Below are 27,307 nucleotides of genomic sequence, written 5' to 3'. Positions count from 1 at the left end.
ACGATCACAGCCACCCTGTGTTTGTGACATCTGTAAGGGGCAGTAAGTAGCTGGTTATAGCAGGTGGCAGCGTGAGGATCTCTCCTGCTCGTGCTGTGTCAGGATGTTTTTGGAGACGTCTGTGAATTACATGAGTAAACCTAACGTTACTCAAAAGATAATGGTCTCTTTATCCGAGGTGCCATGTCCTCTTTTGACTCTCAAGGCTGCTGAAATGACTGTAAAATTTGCTTAACCTAGTTTCAGACGTATGGCAGCAAAGTGCCGGCTGTCTGAGTACAGAACAGCACCCCTCTACATTCACTTAGAGCACTCATTGTGGAAGACCGAGGTATACTTCTGGGAAAAAAAAGTGGTGGAAAATATTCTCACGCCACTTTAGCATTACTATGCTTTTTAGTCACTTAAGCAGCTATGTTTTCCCTCCATCAAAAATATTATATATACAAAATCTGACTGTCTGACCTGTCAGTACAACTACCACTCTCAGATGCAAACTGCAGCACACCTCTTAAGGCTTATTGCAGTATATGTTTACATTAAGATCAACCTGAGGTTTTGCTGTATATTAAGGAGTTGGATATATAAAAAGCAAAAAATCTCAGTGCATCAGGTGTAGGTGTAATAAATGGATCCTTTTGATAATACAATATGCTTAATTATTGCAACTGTCATTCAATGCAAGTGCCTCATTATTGCTTGGTTTTTAAAATAGCAAAAAAGATTTAAAATAAAATAGATGAAAAAGATTTTAATTTATCAAGTGTCTGGTTTGTCCTCGCCAGTTTACAACCAAAATATATTCAGTTCATTACTGTAAAGGACTCAAAGTTATTCTGTCTGTTAAGACGGTGGTTTGCAGACTTGCTGGAATTGGTGGTTGGTAGTTTTGTAGTCTGTATTTTGTGGGGCTGTCAGATTGTGTTGAATATCAATGACTAGAGAATATTCTTTTGGTTTATTCCTGCATATGTTGACAGAGTTAACAAAAAAATACATAAAAAGAGAAGTATCAACATAGTAAAAGTACTCAAAAACTACACAAATTCATCCCAGGATCTCCATTTTTAATTGCTACACCCCAGTGGCAGTGCTTGGACCCTTGGTTTTGTTACCACGCCACTAGCCATTTGCAGCATTTGATTTTCCTGTCTATATGAACACAGGAGTGTTGCCACTCGTCTGACCCCTCACTCTCTCTAGGCCTCTGAGGTCACAAGTGTGGGAGTGTGCTGCTCGGTCTGGTCATTGCTCCGGCTATATGGGAATCCCGACTTTGAGGATTTTGGTGTGTGTGTCTGTGGAGTTGAGAATTTCACAGGGGTTGAGCGACAGACCTGATGGTGTGTGTGTGTGTGTGCATGCGTGCAGTGGATGGGGGGAGTCTGTTTCTGTTCCTGGTTGCTAGAGAGACGCCCGGCGCATGCGTCGGCTGCTGCACTTTTCAGACAATAGCACTGCTGCTTAGCATTCAGAGTGAGAGGCCAAGGTGGCGCTTCCCACCATCTGCCAACAAAGGCCCAGGTCACCCAGCCTGCCTCAGCCCTCCCTCGTTTCCTTCCATCCCCCCTCAGCTCACCTCACCCCGCTTCAGGCTCAGCTGAGAAAACTGAGGGCTTCTCCTACATCCACCCCCCCCCCCCCCCCCCCCACCCCCACCCCTTTCTCCCCTCTCTGTGCACCCCTTGAACCCCTCTCTCATTTCATGTTCATGGTATTGTGCTTCCATCTCACTTTAAATAGACCTGTTTATATTCTATCACTGAAAACCTTGCCAGTTTTTTGGGTGTTTTTTTTTTTTCTCAACATTTTTCTTTCCTGGGCTCTTTGTTTGTGTTTTTGCACAAAGAATTGCAGCATTTCCCAGTACCGAGCAGTAATGTTTCATGGTACCAGTAGGCTAGGCGTGCAGTGGCACTCTCTTGTCAGTTAAGCAGTAGAGCTACGTAACGTATGTACCCAGCTGGTCGGTCACACAGCACAGTAGTCCTGTATTTCAGGACAGGTGTGTGCAGCCTGCATGAGAAGATATTCTCATGAGCATACTCACTGTGGGATGTTATAAATAAACTGCTGAGTTGTTATGAGCCAGCATGCAGGACTGTTCTTTCCAGAGAGGGAGTAGCCTGGTTGGAGAAGATATCCTGCTCTGCGCCAGTCATTTCCCCATGTTTTAGGTATAAAGTGACATTTACATATCGTTGTGCATGTTTATTCTGTATTTACTCTTAGAAAGGTCTTTTATACGTAGCTGGCATCAGTATCTTGTGGTAACAGTGCTCAATCTTTGTGGTAGTGTTAGTATTTACAGTTAGTTGCATTCAGGGAGCCATCCCACCCACACAGTGATTCTGGAAGGTCAGCGATGAAGTTGAGAATATTCACGACCACTTTTCAGCAAATAATGATGCAACTTTTGCTCGTAATATGCCAGTAGTGTATCAGATCAAGAAAATATGCTTTGTCTTATCGGCGTACCAAGGCAGTACTGCATGCACACTGCAACCTGACAATTGCGTCATCAGTTAGCAGATGAGAAGATGTTTTCCTTGTGATTGTTCTGAAAACCATATAAACACTGAGCTATGCAAGTCATAGTTACCAATGGATCTTTAGAGGAAGGAGTCTTGAAACCTTGAAAATCAGATTTCTGCACCTTTAGGTTTCCATTCTTTTTAATAGATTTTAGGTCAGAATAATAAAATACAGGCTTTAATAGAAGCACTATTTTAATGTGTGGCCTAAAACATAATATATTTGTCATATAGGTACCTCACATAGGTTTTTTGTTTTGTTTTAAGTATTACATGTCTCAGAAAGGTGATCAAAAGCTAACTTTTTTTGTATAGTTCGTACTACTTTTGCAAACCATTAGAATTCAAAATTATATCTAAGTTTATCAGTAAGTAGTATTTTCCACCTAGTATAAGAACACAAATTTGCAGAAGCTAAATATGTTTATTCCAATCACGTGATAGAGTATGTGCTCAATGGCAATAATGAACTCGTACCCTTGTGTAGTTTCTTCATTTAGCATAAGCTTTGCAGTTCTGATTATTGTGATCAGGCGATATCCGTTCAACATACAGTATGATTTGCTGCTATTCTGTTTGTATGCCTTGCAAGAAATTGACAAGCGCTGACTTCCTCCCCTGGCCACAGGTATGAAATCACAAAATGAAAAACAGCAGGGATCTAACCTTAATGTCTAAATATGTTGACATGCAGAACATGCAAACATGATTTATGTCACTTTAGTCAGTATTTTTGATGTTTTTGAAAAGCTCAGATTTATTTGGAAGCATCAAATTAAAACCTGTAGAAAGGAAGTATCTCTTATGTTTGTCAAGGAAACAAAGATGATTTTAACAGTTGGGCTTCACTTACAAAACATGTCGTCTCTCAGCCTTGTTCAATCATCTCTGTCAGCATGTTAATGCCGATCGGGTTTTCTGAGAATGTTTTTCTTTTTTCATGTATCGGTTGGGTTTATCTTCAGTGTTTCATTGCAGCACGTTTAGTGGGACTTATATGTCTGATTCAAACATAAGCCAGTAACCTGGTGAATAAGAATTCATTGCTTCTTTCTGAATTCTGGTAAGACCCTCTGCTTTTGACACATCATCTCCCAGCTAATATTTGTATTTAGTACCAAGTAGCGGTAAGCGATATAGTTTCTCATTTCAATGTGCCTGGCTGCATTTCAGATATACTTGAGTCTATACATCGTAATAAGTACTAATAGGGTTTTGTCCTTCAGTAACTATAGGTTGTAGATGTGCAGTTGTAAAAGTTCCACGGGCTCTGAAAAGAGTCCAGTGTCTTCATTGTTAAATCCAGTGCCACCAACACGTTCAACCTTTAACAGATGTTAAAGCAGTATTGAGAATGTCTCGCCCTACAGGTGATAAGTGATTGTCTTGAGCTTGAAAATATTGATTTAATCTTGTTACCACGTAATCATTTCTCCATGATTATGTGCCTCGCAATACTGAAACATAAAGAAAGGGGTAACTTGGAACATATTGGTTTATCGCGTGCTTGGTCATTTTATTACTATTGTAATATTTTGCATGAACCTTTGGGTTTTAAAATGAAATGCATTCACTTGAATCAAGTAAAGTGTATTTCTTAAATGAAGATTACCTATCTTGTACAAATCACACCTCAGCTTCAAAAATGTCAAATAAACCTGGTTTCTTCTAAAATACAACTCAAAACAAGATAATTTCAAGATTGTTTGACCTAACAAGATATTTAAAATGCATTGTCTTAAAACAAGTACCTCTGTCTTGCTGAAATATTACTTGTTAGGTAAATGTATCTTAAATCAATCAGGAGGAGACATTTTGACTAAAGGCAAGACAAATACACTTGGTAAGATTTTGGGTTTTTGCACTGCAGAGTTGCTTCTTGACTAGTTGTGCCCTTAAATTAAAACTTGAAAACAAATAGGATCTCTGATGTCTGCATCCGGAGCCATTGTTGCTCAAGATTTGGTTTGTTAGAGTTGAATCCACCAACCTACCTCCTATTGTTCCCACTGTAGTGAAAGAGCAGTCTCAGCAACAGCAGGCAGGCAGTGAGAGCTTTGTGAGCTTCGCTTTTATCCCGCTGTGTATGCGTGCGTGTGTGCACGTGCGCGTGTGGCCAGTGAGCCAGCATGGAGAAGGAGGGTCTGAATCTGCACCATCTGGGCCGTCGCCGCTCACTTCCTGTACCTCCACTTTTGAGCCCTCTGCACTGAGATTTCCAGGTCGTCTGCGTCTGTCAAATGAGATGTGAAAGGTTCCGTTTCTCCGTGTGAAGCGCATGCTTCAGTTGTGTGACGAGACAATCTTTGCTGTGTGCAAAGACATTTTATGTGTGTAATCATAAGGCAGTGCCGACAGGATTGGTTGATCGATGTGATATTTGTCTGCAGACCTGCACAGTCAGCACAAGTGGAACAGCCTGACTCTCTTGCTGTTTGTTTTTTTTCCTTTTCTTTTTTTATTATTTCCTGTGATTTATTTACAAGTTAGGTTGTTCACTCTGCAGATTTGATTCATTCATATTTTTTTTTTCAGTGTTAGCAGATTACAGTTTATTGAGCTGTATCATCCGCTTGATCACACCCTCTGCTATTTGTGAGGCCGTATCTCTTCCTCTCGTTCCCTTTCTCTTGCTCTCACACACTCAGCACTTAAATGGCTTTACAGTAAGCTAATGATGAAGCTGGAGCTGCAGCAGCTTTTCCTGCCTAAATGAGGCTTTAAGGTCACTGGGGTCAAGGGACATGGGGGGGATTGGTTGAAACTACTTTCTGATTTCCTCAGGAAAATTCTTCTTTAGTTTACCTGGAAGTCCCATTGAGCTAAATATCTCTAATCAAGGGAAACCTACCGATGATAGTGGTCAGTATGAGACAGAAACCCACAAGACATGAATGCAAGTATCATGAAATCCAAACATTCCTCTCGGATTGAGCGATATCAGTGTTTCTAGCTTGATTTGTGTTCTTTGAATTATTCCCCAACCATATGGTAGAGTATGAAAAGGTAATATTTCCAATTTCTGTGCTTTGTTGACTCAAATATACCAGTGCTGTTGTCTGTGTGTGCTTGATAATGCCCAACACACAAAACAAATGGCAAGTGTCATCAACATAAAAATGTACCGATGCATTAACAGCCCTCTCTAGATTATTCCTAAAAATTGAAAATAAAAAAGCCTCAAAATTGAACCCTGGGGAAAATCTTCTGTCGATTTGAGAAATTCCAAATTGTTACCGTCTGTATTCACACACTCCTTTAGATTAGTGACATTATTTAAAAATAGCTTAAGAGCTTCCGAGCTGAAAGTAATATCCTTTAGTTGCTCCCCTCTAATTTTATGTTAGTGTTGTACCGGGAGTTTATTTTGCTTTATGCTGGGCCATAAACCTAAGTAGATTTTCACACATTGTTTGAATTTATTTCACCTTTTCCGAAACGTATGTGACCTCATGCTCTCTTAATACGTTTCTGCTCTGCTAAACTGGCTGCTTAAGCTATACCAGATCGCAACTAATGTCAGTAAGTTTACTTTGTGAAACAAGGCATCTGATTTAAGGGGGAAACTCTTTTAAGTCTGGCCACCTTTTGGAAACTTTGCGATAGAGTATAGAGGTGTTTGTAGCTGCCTGTTGTTATCTTGCAAGTTACACAAACAACAAGCATAATAAATGCCAAGGCAGCAAAATGGCTTGATTCCAAATAGTTGGAAGTTTGCCATTATTACTACATTTAAACAAACTAGTCTTCTAATAAAAATGCACTGTTGACCCAAATGTTGACATTTGCTTGTTTCTCAGAGTGCAGTAAAAAACCAAAAAAGTCTTGTGACTGTTCACAAGAGCTTTCAGCCTAAATGGCTTCCAGTTTTAAGGTCAACTTGACTTTTGGGCTGCTTCCCTTTAATCTCAGCCGTGACAAATATGAATCTCTCACAATTTTTATGTCATTTGGATCAGCTGTATGCGTGCAGGTAATTTTTCAGCAACGCTTCCACTCTTTCTGAAGCAGGAACTCTATCGCGAGTCTTTCGGTTGACAATGTGGTCACCCTCTCTCCCAAAGCAGAAAATTAATGGAGATCAAACAAATGACTTATGTCTAATTAGTGCGGTCAGCCACTTTCATGGTTGGGCCTGATGCATGCAGCAGAGCTTGTCTCCAAAGTGTTTTCATCCATCTGGTCTGCCCGGCCACCCGTGTGCCTTGCCTGATATAAATGATGTTTCACCTCAGGACATTTTGTTTTCTCAGCATGATCACTGAAGTATGGCACTCCATAAACATTTAAGTTGCCATTAAAATCTAACGTTTAACCGAAGCCATCAGTCTTAATTGCCAAATTAATTGATGACTTTTCATAAATAGTTACTCTTGGTCATCTTATTTTTGTCTCTAAAATAACGTGGAAAGACAAACCAAATCAGTTCAGCGATCCAGATTGTTTTGTTGACGTGTTGAAAGTGTTCATAACAAAGGCGTGACCCAAGTGTTGCTTTTCCTACAATGAGCCCAGTTTGTCACACAACACTGTTTTGAGTGGCTGCAGGTGTTTTCTTCTGGGATAAAAAAAAAACAACTACTAATCTGCTTGCAGGCTTTGAGACATTCAAATCATCCATTGTAAGAAAATCAGGTGTGCCAATTTTTGTGGCACATTTATCTGCCTCTTCTCGGCTGATTGGTTTTGGAGTTTCTCTTCCTGCACCAACCTGGGCTGGCTTGCCTTCAACCTAACTCCCAGGTGGAATTGCACCTGTTGCCGTCGCAGGGTTCTCCTTGGTTTCGAATCTCAACTTTTGGCTCTCCGACCTCACGTTCACAGTCCCCACAGCTGCGCCTGCCATGTAGAGCAGATCAGGTTGTCCCACTATTGATAGACCCGCCTCCTGCCTTTTTCTCTGTCTGACACACACACACACACACACACACACACACACACACACACACACACACTGGTCAGGAAATAATTTCAATTAATCGATTCAGCTTGTTATTGATATTGATTTATATGATTTTTGACCCCTTGAGCGGAAATTTGACCAACTATATAGAGAGAGATTGCTGAAGTCCTAAAAAAGAGTTTTCTGTGTTGTTTTACAGTCTAAAAACAAATGTTTCAGATCTGTGTTCTCACTGATACTGAAATACTATGAATGTGTCATATTGCCCTCCCACGAGAAGCGGTTGAAGTGGTGCCTAATAGCCTGATCATTATATTGATATGTGAATCACTGATGCAATATTTCCTTCTGGTATTAGAATCATGTGGGAAGTATTTTTTCTTCTGCCGCTCAGGGTACATAAGAACAGGTTAAAATTGTTTCCCACAGATTATGTGCTCATCCTCACCTCGCATACCATTGTGAAGAGACTCAACCTCCAATTACCCTTAATTTCTGTGTTTGTGTGTGTGTATGTGTGTTTGCGAGTGGTGGAGGGGGTGTGGGCTTGTTGTTTTTCCAAATTCTGGGCAATGAAACAGATAATGTTTCCTGCTGTGCGCCTGCATTTTGAATCGCAGCCCTCTTTTTAAATGATTCTTTTCTTTCTTTACATTCCCCCTCCCTATCTGGTGCTGGCATGGCGCCAAAAGAGATGACATCGCCTGCAGGCTAGAGCGGAGTAAAGGAAGAGGGCTTAGGGCAAAGAGAGGCGTGATTTGGGTGAAAGGAAGAAAGCCAGACGTTCGGTTTCCCTTAAACCATGTGATCAGCAGTGTGTGAGTCTTCTGCCTGAGCAGGTTACTAACCACAGGGCTTTCCTCTTGTATGTGGCTATTACACATTCCCTCTGTTGTATTCCTATATCTGACTGATGTCTCGCAAGTGATTCTCATTACTAAATATTTCAGAAGCTGTAGAGAAAGTTATCAGCTGCTAGGATTGTATATTAAAGAATTGTTGAAGCCTCAACTTCTGTAAATTGATGCATGGTCTTGACCTATTATTCTTCTGTTTAAATAAGATGAAGAGAATTATTAGCAAATGCAGTGTGTACCTTGTGTAATGGCTGAACAGTTGTCTAATCATGTGCTCTGGCTGTCCCCTGACTAAAGTAGCCCAGAAATCCATTTCAGCTTTTCCCTTTAACTCTTACAAAATGGTGAAGGTACATAGTGTACTTTCAGAGATGGGGCATTTTGGGCGGGGTGGTGTGGTTGGGGGATCCTTGAAATCAAACTATGCAGGCTATTGGGGTTTGAGGAAAGCCTGGTGGATGTGAATGAGCTGAAAGTGTTGTATAAAACAGCAGCATGAAGTAATTTCAGCCGAGCCGCGTCAGTGTTTGCTAAGCAGGAAACTTTCAGAGTCTCTTCGTGTGCTTTAATCAACAATAGTTAGACTCACAAATACCTAAGGCATGACAGGAATCTCACCTGTTGAGCTGTTCAACTCTTATCTAGCAGTGCAACCCGTTTACCCTCTAATTGCCTTTGCAGATCTTTCCTTAATGCACCCCTTCCAGAATCCCCAGGGTTCAGCCCTCACTGGACGACCGAATCTTTTCTACACAGCCTGGAGTCGCTGCAGTCTACAGCGTGAGTCACCGCATGCTGAATATTTTCACACACATGCACATCACACCTGCATACACTTTGTGCCACAGTGTATACACAGTTTCAAAGTTTATGTTTGGAGTAAAGTAATGCATGCACTCATTCAACAGCTGTATCTGCTTCAAGTTGTGGCAAGTTTGATTTTACACCTAAAACACAGACTTAAGGTACACAGCATGTAAATATGTATATGTTGGTAAAAGTGATGTAATTCTGTGGTGTTTTCAGGTTGCAAAAGCATTGCAATATTTAATGAACATGTTGAATACAGACTTACTGCTGCTTTTGCCTTTTCAGGATTTCTTAAATCTGGATGCAGAGTTGCCTCAAAAAGCCAAAATGACTTTGACTAGTACCGTTGTTAAAAAAATCTAAAATCAGCAAGTTAAGAAAACATTATTGTTAACACAATTATTGGCCAAACGCTGCAATGCAATCAGACAAATCACCAAAATTGGTAACTTTCACATTGCCATCATTGCGGACACCGAAACTGAATTGATGCTGTCAGTACACCAGTAGGGTTTTATCTTTATTCCACCTTAGCTGACAGGAAAATGAAAGCTCTTGTCACACCATTTGTTTTTTTTTTCCGTCATTATAATCATGTTTTGATGAAGATTCTTTCATGAAATGCCTCAACAGTGTCAACCAAAACATTTGTGGTATGATTATTCAAATAACAGCATGAAAAAAACAAAACTGTGTTTTTGTTGTTTGTGATGTCTGAACTGTTGCAGCCATTATAGAGCCCGGTAGAGGTTCAATGCAGGACAAGTCACTGAGTTTGCTTTTAGCACAGAGATGACATAAGGATTTTTTTTACACTGAACAACATAAAAGCTTTGAGTTTCCTGTTTCCTGGCTCTGTATACATGCATTTGTGTTGTTAATTCCAAACAGAGGGAGCCGTACTGGTTCAGATGCTGTGATGTGACCGCACTCGGCCTGCCGTGGAAATATGTCACCTCAGGGGACCCCGGCATTCACTGACTCATTAACATTTCTTATATAAGATTTCTGGCATAATACCTGTCCCATGTTTATCAGTGCTTTCAATTGATCTTGTCTGAAGCATCCGCATAAGTTAGAGGAATCAGGTAGACAAATAGAGTTCTCCATAGTATTATTGTTATATCTTCACTGGTAAGCCGCACAGACTGCATCCCCCCAAAGGTATCCGACAAGATTCTCTTTTTCTCTTAAGTATTTGAGTTTGGATGTTGAGCAGTGTTTGAAGAAAACCTTGCACTATGCTTCCCGGCTGGGGATCCTACGCCCAAAAGAGATGTGTGTCATGACCTGGTGACTTTGATTAGGTCTGTTAAAGGCTTTGTCGACTTAGATGCTGTTAGATGCTGATGAGTGGTAATCCCACCATTAAATTCAAAGACCCCTACACTGAGGCACATCCTGTGAATTAATCTTTTTAAGACAATAGGATGATAGGAATTGATTACATTTTCACTGTATTGATTTTTCTCGCATCCAGTGAAACTGACAAATGCAGTTCACCAGGATGTTGGACTCTTAACGCTTGCAGTGGTCATTTGTTGGAAAATATTGAATCCTCAGTTTTTCTTGCTTCCCGCTGGATTTTTCTATTGTCTAACCCCTGGCTTCCCCAAAGAAAATGTTTCAAGGTTTGATAGTGTGGGAGGCATTGTAGGTACCGGCACATAGCACAAGGAGTGCCACTGTGTGCTTGGAGACAGGCTATTCAGCTGTGTGCTTGTTTATTCACTGCGACATAACATATCTGGAAGCATTGGAGGGTTTACAAGATTTTGAGCATGGAAAGTGTGGTATTCAGCATTGGGCTGGAATAATGATGACACTGGTGGAAATATTCAATACTAGTCGTGTCTATAGGGTTGACCTGCAAGGTGGATGTAGGCTTTACTCCTCTTTCCCCTTTCTCTCATGTAAAGCCCCCTTATAGCCTCTTGCTTCCCCTCCCCCATCGCATCATTGCTGCATGTCCTCAGAATCAGTCACTCGCCTGAAGCAGAGCAGGCTCCTCCCCTGGCAACAGCAGCTAGATTAGTTGCTTTATCCCAGGTCATCTGAGGGAAGTGGGCCACACAGAGAAGGTGCAGAGATGCATAAGGGAGTGATGCTATAGAAGCCGCACTGAACGTAGGCTGCATCACTTGGCAGAATAAATACATCTTATTTGATGATGGCGATTTTTTAAATCTTGCCGTCAGTCGCTGCATCCACGAGCTCTTAAATCCCTTCATTGATGCCAGGCTTTGTGAGAGAAAAAACAGACTCTGGAGGAGAAGAGGTGGGTTACCCGGCTTTCCGTTCTGCTTCAGTGTCTGCTTTCTGCTTTCCTCCTGCAGTATCCTGTCTCATTCCCTGGTGTGGCAGGCATGCTGCAGCAACAAGCGGCACCTGCAGTGGTGCCAGCCCGTAGCTGCAGCAGCCAAGGCCCACTCTGCCACACCACAGACTGAGGACTGAATCACACCTCATCCTTACTGGATACTGTTTGTGTCTGATGGCCACTCCCTGAACCCTCTGTTGGCTAATATCAATGAGATTTGTTCAGCATGACTCTGTTGTATCTTATTGTACCAGGTGCTCTCTATCTATTACAGATAACGGGCATTGTAACGCGATTACTCAGTCCACTTTTGCCATATGAGGCCCCAGACTTCCTTACACAGCATAGTGTTGCCCGCTGCAGAACAGGCCTGATCTGAGTTTTTAGCCAACCGCAGCATGCTTCTATAGCCGTGCCTATAGCACGTCTGTACACAGTGGGGCTAATCCCGCTGCTTGAGTGCTGAATTTACATTACTCGGCAGGGGAACTAATGACTACTGGAATCCCACCCGTGCTGTTCCTCCGCTACACCAGTCTGACATATTATCTCATTTTGCGCATCTAACTTCATTGCTTCATGTCACACAGGTACCCAGGCACGCTGGCCCTCCTTACACTGCTCACGACATCACAAAGGGACATCCTAACTTGGCCGGCACCCCACCTGGTCATGCTCACTCCCCGGTGCTCTCTCAGGTATCAGTACCCACAGCTTCCCCATATCGCTACCCTAAGGGCTGGGAGGCAGGCGGAGGGGTGAGTTTATTACTGTGACCGCCGTCATCCTCTCTGCATGCTCACTGTCGGTCGTTTTCATTTATCTGCTCTCTTTCTTTTCCTAATATAAAGTCCAAATTGGATTTAAAAACACTGCTTTTGTTTACACCCGTATCTTCTTTTTGTCTGTAATAATAAGTCATCTGCATAACCAGTGTTTAAAACATTAGCAATAATTGGAATAAAATACCCAATCTATTCATTTCTTCCCTTTTTCCCCTCTACCTGCTATTGGTTGTTTTTCATTTTTCTCCCAGTTTTACTATTATTGTCATTTTTATTTCTGTTTGATTACATTTGTAATCCACCAGTAGGTAACGTGTGCATGACTGCATTGTTTTAAGGGAACTCTGGTGACTTGAAGGATTCAAACAGACCGAACCACAATAATGATTGCATATAGTTAAACAGGGCTTTAATGTTTTCTGTGTACCGACCTGACATTCCTGATAAGAGGCTGCGAAGAGAAAAGCCCAGAGTGCATGTAGCAAAACAAAGATAAACATTGCAGCCTGGTTAGGGTAAAAGTCTGTTTGAGAACTAATTGTACACACAGACCTTCACTTGTAAGTGACCCATATATTTAAAGGCTAACACCGAAAAGTAGAGCACCGGGAGAAAATGTGCAGAAACAGTCGGAAAACATTTTTTGAGCCTGCGAAAGTCCTTTAACGTCAAAGGGTCACGTTGACTTCAGATCAGTCATGGCAGTATAGTGTGTCTACAACACCATGAGGTCAAGTTAATGGTCAGTATATTTTGAACTATATACATGTGTAAGTGTATATGTCAGGATCCACTCTTCACCCAGTTATTTACAAAATCTATGGTACAATCTATGGTGCAGCAGTCCAGCCATAAATCCAGTGTTCACAAAGTAATATCAACTGAATTGCATTATATAAAATCTATTTCTATACTCTACTCCTTTCAGGATTAAGGAAGTAGTCAAAATACTTTATTACAAAAAAGGTTTCTCTTGTACATATGTTCTTTTTATACCTAATAAAAAGGCAAAGGAACAATTTCCAACATAATGCAGTCCACTCCCACAATACTGTTAACTACACTCTCAAAATAGAAACATTCAATTTAATTGAATATTTTTTAGAATCGAATTTATTAGATTTTTTTAATGGTGGAGTTGAAAATATTAAATCACGAAAATGTTCTTTATGAAAGTGGCTGGTGAGTGTGTATTTTATGACTTTTGGTTGTATTCTGTCTTTGAACAGTGTCTGTTTGGTGATTTATTTGGCTGCATAGGTTAACTGTGGAATTCAATTCTATTGACTGTGGAATTCTATTTTATCTGCAAAATGATGTGCATTGTAAACCTTTGAACGGACTGTCTTCCATTTCGAGGCTCCTGGTCAAACCTCTGTAAAAGGCTATTGTGCAGAATAATTATTTAGACTTGAGATATGCATATAAAGTCCTTCACCCATACAGAGATATTGGCAGAATCATTATGGTCACATTAAAAGTAGACCAAAAAATGTAACTCATTTAAGAGGAGTTGAGAGGAATTCTTGATGTATTTACAGTTAAAAATCTTTCTTCACCTTCTTTTTCTTTCTGCAAGTGAAATAGATGAAGGTGGGTAAGGGCAATGATAAAATTCATAGGAGCTGAAGAACAATATTAAGTCAGGGATGAGTGTTACAATAAGATGTCCTCTCTTTCGCCTCTCTGTACTCCATCTATTGGTTTGCCCCGATTGTTCATTAAAATACGTCAACATACACAGGTGACTATGTAAGGCCAGTCCCCTAATAACGAAGACATAAACGGTACCAGGCAGTGTTGGTGTTGTGGTAATGCCGGCATCTTTGTGCTGCTCTTGTTTATAAGCATGATGACTCTGTGACTCAGCGCCTCTCTGAAAGTATGCGATTATGCTTGCAAAGAATCTAGTTGTTCCACTCCACGGTTATAGCCTAATGGCCCACTGCCTCACCTTAAAGCAGCTCGAGTCTCTTACCAGCCTTCTATAAATAGTCTCGTCAGCCAGCACAAACTTAAATTATCGCAAACGTCTCAGCGGCAGCTTGAAGAAGAGTAAGCAGATCCTGCTTAAACCCACCTCTGCCTAGCTCCGCTGCACACAGGATGAAGAATAAAGGAACACAGGATTTAGCGTCCTTGAGGGCATCAATTATCTTTAAGAAGTACATAAACCCCAGTTGAAAACACTTTCTCCCAGAAACATCCAAAGCAACTAAGTCCTGTTATAAATGGTATATTGTTTTTTTTTGTTTTTTTATGCATAATGTCTAAATGAAATGACTGACGGCTGTTTATATTTTGATCAGTACATAACAGATACTTTGTTGTTTTTGTTTTTTTTTCTCTCTCTTTTTACATCTCTTCTTTTAACAGTCCCCATACAACCCTGGGCAAAATGCTGGCTCCGCTCCTTTAGTGTATTCTCAACAGACACAGCCAATGAATGCACAGCCACAGAGTCGCCCGGTGAGTGCTCCTCCAGCTCATGATTTACAGCACACCTGCCTCCTAGTACCCAAGCAGTTTGAGGTTCAGTGTGACTGTATTTGAAAAAAAAAAAAAAAAAAGAAGTTTCATTGAGCAAGTGTTCAGAAGCCACATGAAGCTTGGCAGTTGTTGGCTGATCTTTGATTGTGGCCATGAGGTACTTGAACATATGTTGCATTTATTTAATTTGGTCTCCTTCATTCACTCCTTAGAAGCTGATTGTGGGTGGTGGTGGTATCGCTGATGGCTTACTGGACATGAGTCTGCTCTATGTAATTTTTTTTTTTACCTTTACCTTTTATCTCTACTATCATGTATATGCTATCTAGAAATTTGACCACACACACTGCGCTTCATCATAAGCATTTAACACATAATACAGTTTGATATGTAGTAGTGTAATCCATAATGCAATGTTAGCGTAGTAGAAATATGTTTTAAAAGTTTTACCGTGTATATATATACATATACAGATTAGAAAGTTTAGACTAGAAGACTAGAAATATTGGCTGTCTGAGTGTAGGATTTCAGAAGAAAATGGGAAAGGAAATACAAAAGATTTTGCCAGATCAGTAGTTCTCTTAGCAGAAATAAAGTGATTGGTAAATTGCTGAACTTGATGTCAAACTAAAACCCATCAGGCGGTATTTTTCAAGTTAAACCGCTTAAAATCGATTAAATTAGTCTTTCTAGTGATTTATTATTATTATTTTTTTTAATTTGTCTTTTTTTCTCTTATAAATAGAAATAAGCTTGACTGATAGGGAATGACTTGGGTGCATTGTTTAGCCAGTTTCTTTGTTTAGATTTGAAGGGAAATTTAAGCTTTCTATTTTGTTGGCTCCTTAAGGCGTCTAGACTCAGAAATTAAACTGCATCATTAACCCTGAAGAGGGTTTTATTTTTTTTTGTAAAGCATTTGAGTATTTATTTTATTGCTTTTTTCCCTTTTTTCTTGGCTCAAGTTTCAGTTGTGACTGGCTATGCTTCTTAGTTTATTTTTGTTGTTTGCTAGTGTTTGTATGAAATTCTTTAGAAAAATCCAGCCGTTTTATTGGGTTTGTTGAGTGTAGGCAGGAAAAGCCATTTTAAAACAGACAGCACCTCAAAATGTTTTGTCTATAATCTCACACCATGAAAAGCTTAGTTTAAAAAACAAAATTCAAATATGATATTGACTTTGCATTATTTATGAGTCATGCCAGGCTCTTGCCCAGCCCCCATCAGGAGAGAAAGTCTTACCAGACCTCAGTCAGTGTGTATTTACACATACAGTAAGTCTTGGCTCAAACTGTGCATTTACCTTTGAGAAAGTCTGCCACCCTGAAAAATGGTTATCTCCTCTACAGAATGCTTCATAGAATGTAAACTGTTTTTTTCTTCTTCTGTATTTGATAATTTTCCAGAACAATATCTGTGGCCTCATGTGAACCCACTATTTGTGGTACTCAAGCTGGTAAATGCAAATACACACTGTGCCTGTGGACTGGAGCTGCATCATGTGCCATGTGTCCTTTAAAGCTTTGTTGCTCTGTTGTTGTATAGTATATTTTCAAACGTAGGCCTCCATCGCTCATCTTATACTGTATCTGTGTCTTTCTTGTGCTCTTTCTTCTCCCTGCTTTGCCATCACTGCTTCAATACCCCTGCTGGACCTCTCCTCCCTCCCCCACCAGTTTGCTACGGGCCCTCGACCAACCCACCATCAGGTAATTTACCCCCGCTGAACACCCCTCCTGCTCCCTTTCTTGCATCATCATCATCAAAGCAGTTTGCAGGTCCCTGCTGGCAAAGAGCTGTTTTTAGGGCGTATGCTGTTCCTCAAAAAGACCAAAAAAAAAATCTGCTTCGAAGCCCTCCAAATGTCTTGGAATTGGTTTAAGAGGTTGTTTTATTTTTTTCATTGTCCTGTGATGTTTTGGAGCTAGTTAATTATGATGTCCAGCCAGGTGCACAGTGTTGTTCCCTGGTTGTGACTTTCGAGGATTTCGCATTTATTTATATCCTGTGAGTGAGCTGGTTCATTCCAGAAATTTGTAATGGAGCTTGTGGGCTTTCAATGTCAAGCTCCATGTTAAACAAGTAACTTTTTGTGCAATTTGTTGTCTCCTGGCCTCTCTTACTCATTATTCTCGGTTGTTATTGATTCTAAAAGGCCTGTTTTAACACTTTTCAACAACAGTGAGATCGAAAGTGCTTGCTATGCACAGGGTGTATTTTGATGTGTCCAAGTCCATGGCAGACATCCATCTTCTATACCACCTCAATCGATTCAGTGTTGCAGGGTGCTGGAACTAATCCCAGCTAACAACGGGTGAAGGCCAGGTATACCCTGGACAGGTCGCCAGTCCATCACAGGGCAAACACAGAGAGACAGACAATCAAACACCCAAACATTCAAACCCACGGACAATTTGGAGTCGTCACTAGCCTCAGATACATGTTTTTAAATTCTGGAAGGAATCGGAAGGTCGGGCCCAGACTCAAACCCACATCCTCCTTAGTGACCCTGATGCAGTTGATACTGGATTTGTATTCAAACGTTCGGACCCCATAAGTCTGATAACTGGTAATGTCAAGCGGTAGTGAAAGTGACAGCTGGCAGTCTTGACTGCGTGCAGCTGCTTGATAACGTATAAATTGTGACTTCAGAAGAACAGGGTCGTCTGAAATGAAGGGAAAAACACAATATTACATACCATTAGATTGCGATCATAGAATGTAGGTTCTTATTGTTGTTACGGCCATAACATTAAGGAATGTGCACTGTATCACTTAGACACATGCAAATATAGATCAAACATCAGGTGTTTTTTATACTCAAGGGAAAACCGTTAACAGCTGTAACAAACAATTTGTTTCAGCCTTGGTTAACGTTGAGGCAAAACTTGCAAAATTCTGATTTGTGTTGAAAAAGGCAGTTAAAAAGTTGCAACATTTGATGGGACCTTGAGGTTTATCGGAATTAACTGCTTATATTGTCACAATGTACAGCTGGGAGCAACCCGAGTGGTGTTGTACATCCTGTGCACAGTTTGTGTTTCTCTTTATTGTACTGTATAAATGCGCTTCAGACTGAAGAAGTAGTGCCGATAAACATCGGTTCTTTGTGGTTTAGAAATATAACCTGAAATGAAGGGCCTTATTTTGTCAGGTTTCCATTTTAGTATGTCTTCGTCAACACAGAGACTTCTGTTGGGTTGGGTTTTTTTTGTTTGTTGGTTTTATTTTAAAAAACATTAACAAAAGCTTATAGTCGTCAGCAAACACACATGACATTTTTCCAAAAGTTCACTACTGCCACAGTCAATTCTTGCTTATTGCGGGGCGTCTCTTACCGTTGTTTTCATCCAGTATAACTGGTTGAGATCAGATTTACTCTGGCAGTCAGTTATGTTTTGCTTCTTCATCCTGCAAACCCTTAATGGTTGCTTTCTGTTTGTTCAGTTAGAAGTTGCGATTTTGATACATTTGATTGAATAGACGCACACAGATATACGTCCGCATTCATCCTGCTGCCCGTCATCAGTGAAATCATCAACCAAACAGCCGCAATGTTTGACAGATGAGGCGATTCGCGGTGTTCCTTTTATTCTCCACATTTCAGGCGTGAATTTGAAAGGTGGATTTTTGTTTAATTATTTCACTCCAGTAGAAAACTGCCTTATTTCTCTTCTTGTTTCAAACTGCAACCTGACCTTTTTGTTTGAGTCTCCCAAGTTCCTGAAGTGAATCTATTGAGGTTCCAGTTGTCAGGTTGCATGCTGATCGTGTTCAAAGAAAAAGTTCTCTGACAATGATGCTGCCGTGTTTTCTGGTGTGTGTTTCTATGCCAAATTCAAGTTCATGTTTTAAGATGAGTTTAAAAAAAAAAAAAAAAAAAAAAAGCTCACTTTGATCTGCTTATTGTATCTAAAATCAACTGAACCATTATACAAATATTTCCTCCTCCCATGGATAATCTAAGTCCTTTTGTATACAATGCAATTTGAAACTGTTCAGCTGCTTGCAGTATGACCCTACATAATTTGCCTAGAGCAAACCCATTTGCTGATCGTCCAGACTTTGTATGTATACATAATGCAAAACATCCTGGATAGGCTGATTGCTGATTCTAAATGGACTCTCAGTAAATAAGTGTGATAGTCATGTGACCTGTCCAGGTTTCACCCAAAATTTCAGTGCTTGTTGGCAGGAATTAGTTATAGTTTGGAAGATAGCTGTAGGAGCTGAATGACAGATTTCCGTCTTTTATAAACGTTTGCGATCTGTATATATGTTGTATGGGCTATAACATGTGCACAGCTCTTTAAAACAGAACTATTACATTCTAGCTTTACAATTAGTATCCATTACTCTGTTCTTTAAACACAAAACAAGTACTGAAGAACAAAAGATTGTTCAAATATTTGGGCTGCTATGTCCAAATGCACAAGCGTTTAGGGAAAATAGTTGTTGAATTACTTTCAGTTGACATGCTGGCTGAAGTGCCCTTTGATGACATTTGTACAGTTCTACTCCCGTTTCTAGTACTAAAACTGTAATGCTATAGTTTATATATATATATATATATATATATATATATATATATATATATATAATAACCACAATGTCTCCTCTTCGGGTCAATTGGAAATAAATGATTATATATATAGATAATCATTTATTTCCAATTGACCCGAAGAGGAGACATTGTGGTTATTAACCAAACTAGTTGTCCCAAACATTTGCCAAATATTTAGCTTCGACACGTCACGGATCTAAATAAGAATAGGAACATGATTATTTTGGTGCTTGTGTAGCTAAAATTGTCACTTTGTGCAATAACCTCATGGAACTGGTCTGATTTGTTTCCAGTAGTAACACCAAGGTACTGCAATTAACTGGGCTGGTTTTATAGTTGCTTGGGAAAGCCTTGTGGTCTGGAGTTCTTTGCAATCACAACTACATGCCACATTTAGCAGTGACAAAACGATTGTAAGAATGAATCCTATGAGATTCAGATTCTTTCGTCTTTCTTATATGAAAAGTTTCAGAATCACGCTGTAATTACAGGCTTTTTTTTTGTTTTTGTTTTTTTTTGTGTGAAAGCAAACTATGTAATATGGGTCAGATTGTGGTCAAGCAAAGAAGCCACGACAATTGTGTGTAGACCGTCCCAGTGTTTGTCTGTTTTCATGGCTGACACTTGTGTAAACAGCCCGGGTCCTGTTGAACCGTTGACACTTTGTGAACCAATGTGGACGGATTATGAAGGGCATGTAAATGTCTTCATGTCTGACAGTTGAGTATTTATGGTCCTGTCCGTCTATTACCTTGTGTATGCTAACCGACTCAGACATGTCTCGGCACTGACATTGAGGCCGAGCGGCCTCTTGCTCTCCTTGTGTTTGTTGTTTCACACTGTAATGATTTATACAGCTGCCAGTTTTTCAAGATTGACATGTTATTCACACCTCCACGTCCCCAATAGATGCCCAGTGTTACTTGTCTTATATCCTCACCTTCTGGGAGCTTCTGCATGGACACATTTCATACAGACTAATAATAGTGTGGTGTCAAAGTGTAACGAGTGAGTTTGTTGGCATTACATACACACCCAAGTGCATGCTCAGGCTGTCACAAACTGGCGCTGAGAATTCTTGTGCCACCACGGAAGTGGAATCGGAAAGCAGATGAAGCTGAACAGTGGCCTTTTATACCAATAGAGAAAACGGCTATTGTCCCTTGAAACACACTCCATTCACTGTAAAGAGTGCATCCAAGCCAGAAAGCTTATCTGGGGAAAGTGCATATCTGCTTCAAAACAAGTATGAGGTTTTAATATTATTGTAACTGGTTTGCTTTCATTAGCATATGCACACAGCAGACATGTTTGAAATCCGCCACTGCCATGAAAAAACGGTGGGTATCATGCATTTCCTCCGTTTTATTTGCTCTAAAGAATGGAAATGACACTTTCAGCATTTTCAGCAACACTCACACACTCAGACATACAGAACATGAAGATGACATATTTTGTGACAGGATGTTTCGGGTTATTGTGACAGTTCACCTTGTTATCTCATCGCATTATAACAGATGTTATTATGTCTTTTATACAATTACGAAACCAGACAAAAGAATATCAAGTTCAACAAGCCACAATAGGAACTTTCCAGGAGAGTAAACGTGAGCCTGAGCTCCATGATGCAGTCGAGTGTCTGCTGCTCACCCTTGGCATGTGGCCCTTAACACTAATCCCTGGTTGCTAAGTAAGTGTCGCAGGTGACGGCCAGTTCTCAGTGGGGCTGGGAAATGGCAGTTTGAAAATGTGAGGTAGCCTGGCCGTAGACTTGATCCACGCAGTTGGAGAAAGAAAATACGCCTTGAAGAGAAATGCATTTTTGAATCAGAGCCCTATTTGCATGCTGGGTATCTGTGCATGTTACATCAAGTTCGCCACAAGTCGAGTACCAATGTGACATTTTGACCGTGACTTTTAAGCTTTTTCCATTTAACCTCCCACTCAGTGATACAGCACCCCACACTCACTGGTTAATTTCCATTGTTTGGGCTATTTTTAGTGAACAAAGTGGCTCAGGATCATTCTCAGTCTAAGGTGAATGAAAATAATTGGACCGTTTCCTGTTGATGTATGTGGTTACTTAAGTCTCACCAGTGCGGTCTCCCATTGGCTCTTTTCTCTTTCCTGCTTTCAATACCCAAGGGAGGATTCAGGCCCATCCAGGTAACATTTCCCTCCGTGTCTTAAGTGTCTGCAGACGTGCATGGCATGACGTGGATCATCCTGAAATGATCGCAGCTCTCCTGACTCTGAACCCTGCACTTCCCATCATTTTCAGTGTACTCTCAGTAGAGAGTTATCATTTTGTCCCTATGTCCCGTCTCTTATTCTGTGGGGGATGATTACTGGAATTTTCATTTCATAATTTTGCCCCTCCCCGCCCCCCTTCATTCATAATTTATTGTTAAACTTGCAGTTTAAATGAACAGCATGACTGAATGAAAAAGATGAGATATGTTTTCTCCAGATATACATGGAAATATTTTTTCTGCCTTTCGATTTCCATGTGAAAATAGAAGTGTCTGACTTGAGTAATTAACACTGTTAATAAAAAGCAGTACTGTAACAAAGTTGTTTTATCTGTTCCTTTATTTTTCTCGTTTTGCCAGCCTTCCAGTTTAACTGAATTTGACTTCATATAGCTGCTAATAAAAAGTTTCCTGGTAATTGCCCAGATTTCCACAGAGCCATTTACAATAAAGCCATTGAACTTGATTTATTATGATAAAGGTGATTTCCCTCCTGGGTATTTTTAGACAGTTTTACAGCATTGTTTAGTTGGCTCTCCTTCACTGGTGCATACAAGCATTGTGGTTGGGTATTCCCAGCTTGAGTCCTAGTTGTTTGGAAGTCGGCCACAGCTGTTGGTAGTGGTCTTACTTCAGGCTCTGCGCATAATTACTCTCAACATTAACTTTTATGTGCTGTCCAAACTCAAAAGCCAATACAATAGGCAACTTTTAAGTAATTGCAACATGTGCATGTGAGAAACTATAGACGATGAAGACTTATGCCACGAAGACTAATGTCTCTATCTGCCTCACTCTATGATGCACCAGAAAAGACCATATTCGTACAATATGACCGGAGTCGCACCAGGTGTCCCACATTTAGAGTAACCGCCCAATTGGTCAAGCAGTCTAGGAACACAAACGTTTGTTGAACACATTCTCCAATCCCTTAGCATTTTCTTTCTTTTGCAGCTGTGCGGTGTAAGGCAGCTGGACTAAATACTATGATATTGATAAGAAAGACTGAACATGGGGAAACCTCTGCAATTGTTCAGGGCTTCCACAAGAAAACCGCAATAAGTGATGCATGTCTCTAAGAATAAGTCAGCGATTAACCAGGCTCTATTGTAAAAATCTAAAACAAATGTCTCTTTATAAAGCTAAGAATACTAGTCACTGAAACTCTTCATAGCTTAATAGCTGTAGGAAGTTACATCAGTGTGTATTAATTAGAGATGGCATGAAGTGTCATATATATATATATATATATATATATATATATATATATATATATATATATATATATATATAGCTCTGGCGAATAATGGAATAATGCAACATGATTGATAACAGTTTTAGTTTTTTTTAAATGGGATTTGGAAGACTCCTGTGCAGTGGATTTCTCCGACTCAAATTGTGCCTCTTTGAATGACTTGGTTAAGTCTGTCTGGTGTCTTGTTAGAGGATTGTGGGATTACAAATTGTGTAATAAAATATTCAAACAAAGGTAAATGCAGGTTGGTGCCCTTTTTTTTGTATAGATTTGATTTCTCAGAAAAAAGTATATAAAATAGTAATTTCCAAGAGGTTTTTGTTAAGACGATTCTTAGTAGGGATCATAAGTTCGCTATGAATGTGTTACAGTGTCTCTCTACTTGAAAAGAAGCTTGTCTTTTGTCTGAGAGTGGATTTTTTGCTATGATCTGCCGCAGTCTGCTGTTAAAAAAAAAAAAAAAAAAAAAACGGGGCTCACTGTTGAACAAGTAGTGAAGACATCTGGAAAAATTGCACTGGCTTGTGAAAATAGATAAAGTATGGCGACATGCTGAAACTACAACTGCAACTTCTGGGTTAGTATTTAATGTCTTTTGTTGTCTTTGTCTTTTTTTTTTTTTTTTTTTTTTTTTTAGTTTTTTCAGAGGACTCAAATGCAGACTGCGAGGCCCACTATCCCGACGAACACGCCCTCCATACGGCCTGGCTCACAGACTCCCACCGCCGCTGTCTACCCCACTAATCAACCAATCATGATGACCATGGCACCCATGCCTTTCCCTTCCCCACAGGCTGCACAGTACTACATCCCACAGGTAAGATGAGTTCCGTCAATTCTTCAAATTTGAATAATTACTTGGAAATAAAACTTATGACTGGTATATCAGGTCTAGGCAGAATCTAGACCAGTATTATGAATCCTCTCCAGCTTCCAGCTCCAACATTTAACACCCCCTTAAATAAATGATGGGGTATTTTTTTAACTCCTGCTGCAACAGTGCCATCTGATAAATCATTAAGTTCATTATTGACATATAAGCTACAATCATCTACATGATTACTTGTGATTTCCAGCTGCTGTAAAGCAAAGCTCTCCGTTTACCAGTCGGTCTACATCCACTCCCTCACCTATGGTCAGGATCTTTGATTCAAAGAATGAGATCGCGGCTACAAGCAGCCGAAACGAGCATTTTCTGCAGGGTGGCGGGCGTCAAAGTCAAAGTTGAACTTTGATTAGGACGCCCCCTGGTCGCCTCCCTTTGGAGGTTTAGAATCGGAATCAGAGTATTTTTTTAATCCCTGGGGGGAATTCTTTCTTTGCCAGGCACTTCCAACTGGCCCAGGGCGGCAGGAAGTTGCATGGGACATAGATGTCTGGGCTTCTTTGCTCTCTGTGCTGCCATATATATAAAGCGATAAAGATGGATGAATTTATTCTGTGAATAGTTGGAGAAAATCTGAAAGGCAGTTCTCGCAAATAAATTCCATGAATTTGCTATCGGCCTATTTATTTAGAAAAAGACTAGCTTGGATGTCTTTCTCTGTATTGTGCCGATCTTAAAAGCTGTTCTATGTTTCCAAAAAATAGTATCATGCTCACGCTCAGCATGAGATGTGTTCAGATAATAAAAAAGATCGGCTATTTATCTCGAGCCATTTCGATTCCTCTCACGCGTTCCCATCTCGGACCTAAATCAGAACTTTTTAACTATTGATTCCTCTTCTTTTCCTCCTTGCTTGGTTATTTATTTTTATCTGTCCATTCATCAATCTACCTAGCCAGAGCACACTCATGGTGTGAGAGCCTTCAGATATGGTGTGAAGCCAGAGCCTCGCATTGTAAAGCGTTTTTTTTTATGAAGGGGTAAAAATGACTTTGAGAGTGTTCTGGAGCTAAATACAATTCCAACGATAAAACGGTGATTGTAAAGTGAGCAGTTTGAAAGATGAAAGTGTTCCTGGTCTTTGTGCACATTTGCTAATATAAAGCACTTTGAATTGCATGTCTGAAATGTGCTGTACAAATAAAGCTGTCTCACTTTGTGGATGACGTCTCTCCCCGTCCTCCTTGCTTTCAGTATCGCCACAGTACGCCCTATGTGGGACCTCCTCAGCAGTACTCTGTACAGCCCCCGGGGTCTGGCACCTTCTATCCTGGTCCAGGGCCAGGGGAGTACCCTGCCCCATACCGTGAGTCATTAATCCAACACAGATGCACATCCAGCACAATTCCCACAACTATATAATCTGAATTTGCCACGCAGAGAACATGACGGTTGTACTAAAATCTCTCTTCTTCTGTTTTGTCTTTCCCTTTCCGGAACCATCCGTTCAGATCCCCTCAGGTACCACCCACCTGTCTCACCCTCTGTCCCTGCTCCCGTCCCCACAGCTGGTCCACCCTACTACCCCGGACAGTCTGTGTATCCCCCTTCACCCCCTATCATAGTGCCTACACCACAGCAACCTCCACCAGCCAAGCGTGAGAAAAAAACAGTGAGTATCTTAGGAGTGCCTTGATCTCTTCTCTGGACAAAGCATACATTTATGTTGACTGCGGCTCTAGTAATAGCAGGCCTTTTGTTGTGGATGACATTTTATAACAAAATTCTTTAGACTTGTATGATGTTATACAATAAGATCATCACAATCAAGTAAAATGAACCCAGTTAATCATTTTATTGATTCAAATAAAATGGGAAAAATATAATTACTTTAGAAATTTCTATTCTTCTGCCCGCCTTAGTAGCAAGGCACAAAGATTACTATCCTAGGCGGCCGTGTGATATTATTATTATTTTCTGTCGTTTTTTTCTGAGAGTAACTAGTCCCACACCGTTGGGAGCATGGACACAAAAACGTGAATGTGCTGAACGTTCAGGAATAGGTTGAGCTGACGTTTTTTAATGATTTGGCTAACCGTTTCTGAAAAAAATGGCAAAATACTTAAAAAAAATGTCCCATACAAAGCGGATGGGAGAGGCGCCTCATGGAAGAGATCAGCGTCTGTTACCAGGGAGACGTTGAGATTGAAGGAGAGGCAGGCACACAGAATTTCCTCTGGAATTTCTTTTAGTTTAAACTTTAAATTAAATCCCTCTTTTTTTATTTAATTTTTTTTTCATTGCACATTGTTCTATGCATTTTGATATTGCAGTTTAGGGATTGACTTGGAACATTTAAAAACTTTCTATGCTTTGGAGATTTGCAAAAGAAATGTTTCTTCTAGGAATGTCAACATGATGAATCATTTTGATTCATAATTTTCTATATGGTATGATGAAGGTCTATATACTTATTTTTTCTTTTCTTACTAGAAATTGAACTATAAAATTGATGCCTCATGTTCGGGATCTAATATTCTGCTTCTGCTGTTATGCTGAGTTGTGCTTCAGATAAACCAGGGGTTTTAAAAAATAATAATAAGATTGTTGGATGTGACCTGAAGACTGAGACAATAAAATTGGGAAATATCTGAGAAGCTCAGTGAAGTAGCCCATGTCTCATTGTATAAACAGTTCGTGTTTTTTGAGTGCCATGATCAGTATTCTTTTCATTTTTTTTAAAGTAACAGCTGTTTTGTTCCGTGTTTGTATTGGTTTTATTTTAGAAAGTCTAATTGATGTCTATATAAAGACAAGATTTTATCTGCAAAACATTTTCCAAATAAGACATTTGTAAGGGAGGGAATCGTCTTAACTGACCAACATGGCTATTTCCATTTCAATACAAGCACTATTGTCAATTTTGTCATAGTCATTGTACAATTTTAAAACTTTAGAAGTCCAGAATTGTCATTTCTTGTATCGAAGCATCTTGAATTGTGTCAATACTTAATATGTCTGTCTCATGAAAACACTTGAGACCAACGCCGTATTTTATTTACACGTTTGTGACAGACATCAAAGCGGATATGCAATACTATAGTGCCCATAAGGGCCCCATTGTAGATTTTATTTTTTATTTTTTTTTGTGGCACTAATATTAAAGCCCTGTGTTCTCCAACAGCTGAGGGGATACAGGCATGAAATCTGGCGTGGTCGCTTTGAGACACGGGCGCTTTAGTGAGGTCTGTTTTTTTGCGCCATTGTCCTCCCAGATCCGTATCCGTGACCCCAATCAGGGTGGCAGGGATATCACAGAGGAGATCATGGCAGGAGGTTCAGGGAGCAGGAATTCAACACCTCCGGTCGGCCACCCCCCCTCTACCCCGACTCCGCCACAGGTAAGGGTGGCTTTGACACCCCCACCCCCACACACACACACACACCTACAGTTGTTGAAGCCGGAGTAGCGGAGAATCAAGAGGAGAGCAGCGTCTCATGTTGCGTGGGCACAGTTTGAGCTCCCTGCTCTAATCTCCTTTATGTCTCCATGTGTGTGACAGACAGGATCTGGCCTGTGAGTCTTAGATAATTTATTTCACCGTCCAACCCTCTCATAAGAAATTCATGAAGGCTTTGAGTCCCAAATGTTACATCGCTGTTGTCTATTGTTCAGGATTTGTATTTAAAACTACATTATTACTACACGTA

At 40.3% G+C, this 27,307-nt stretch overlaps 1 protein-coding gene across 2 annotated transcripts in view; it reads left to right on the top strand.

Moving 5' to 3' along the window:
- The window catches only part of eif4g3a (eukaryotic translation initiation factor 4 gamma, 3a), a 54,261-nt gene that overhangs the window by 2,681 nt on the left and 24,273 nt on the right, over nt 1-27,307 (top strand). The window contains exons 2-10 of one of the 2 annotated variants that reach the window (XM_080461622.1): nt 9,002-9,074; nt 12,015-12,182; nt 14,586-14,678; nt 14,912-14,971; nt 16,376-16,408; nt 23,408-23,587; nt 24,851-24,962; nt 25,108-25,268; nt 26,872-26,997. In XM_080461622.1, coding sequence (XP_080317748.1) covers nt 9,002-9,074; nt 12,015-12,182; nt 14,586-14,678; nt 14,912-14,971; nt 16,376-16,408; nt 23,408-23,587; nt 24,851-24,962; nt 25,108-25,268; nt 26,872-26,997 — 1,006 coding nt within the window. Of the gene's footprint in view, nt 1-9,001; nt 9,075-12,014; nt 12,183-14,585; nt 14,679-14,911; nt 14,972-16,375; nt 16,409-23,407; nt 23,588-24,850; nt 24,963-25,107; nt 25,269-26,862; nt 26,998-27,307 lie in introns of both variants that reach the window. The other variant, XM_080461623.1, reaches the window with a different exon arrangement.

Source organism: Lipophrys pholis, assembly GCF_963383615.2.
Source record: "Lipophrys pholis genome assembly, chromosome: 4".
NCBI lineage: Eukaryota > Metazoa > Chordata > Actinopteri > Blenniiformes > Blenniidae > Lipophrys > Lipophrys pholis.
Note: the sequence above shows the minus strand (reverse complement) of the source record. Positions and strands in the feature narration are given on the sequence as shown.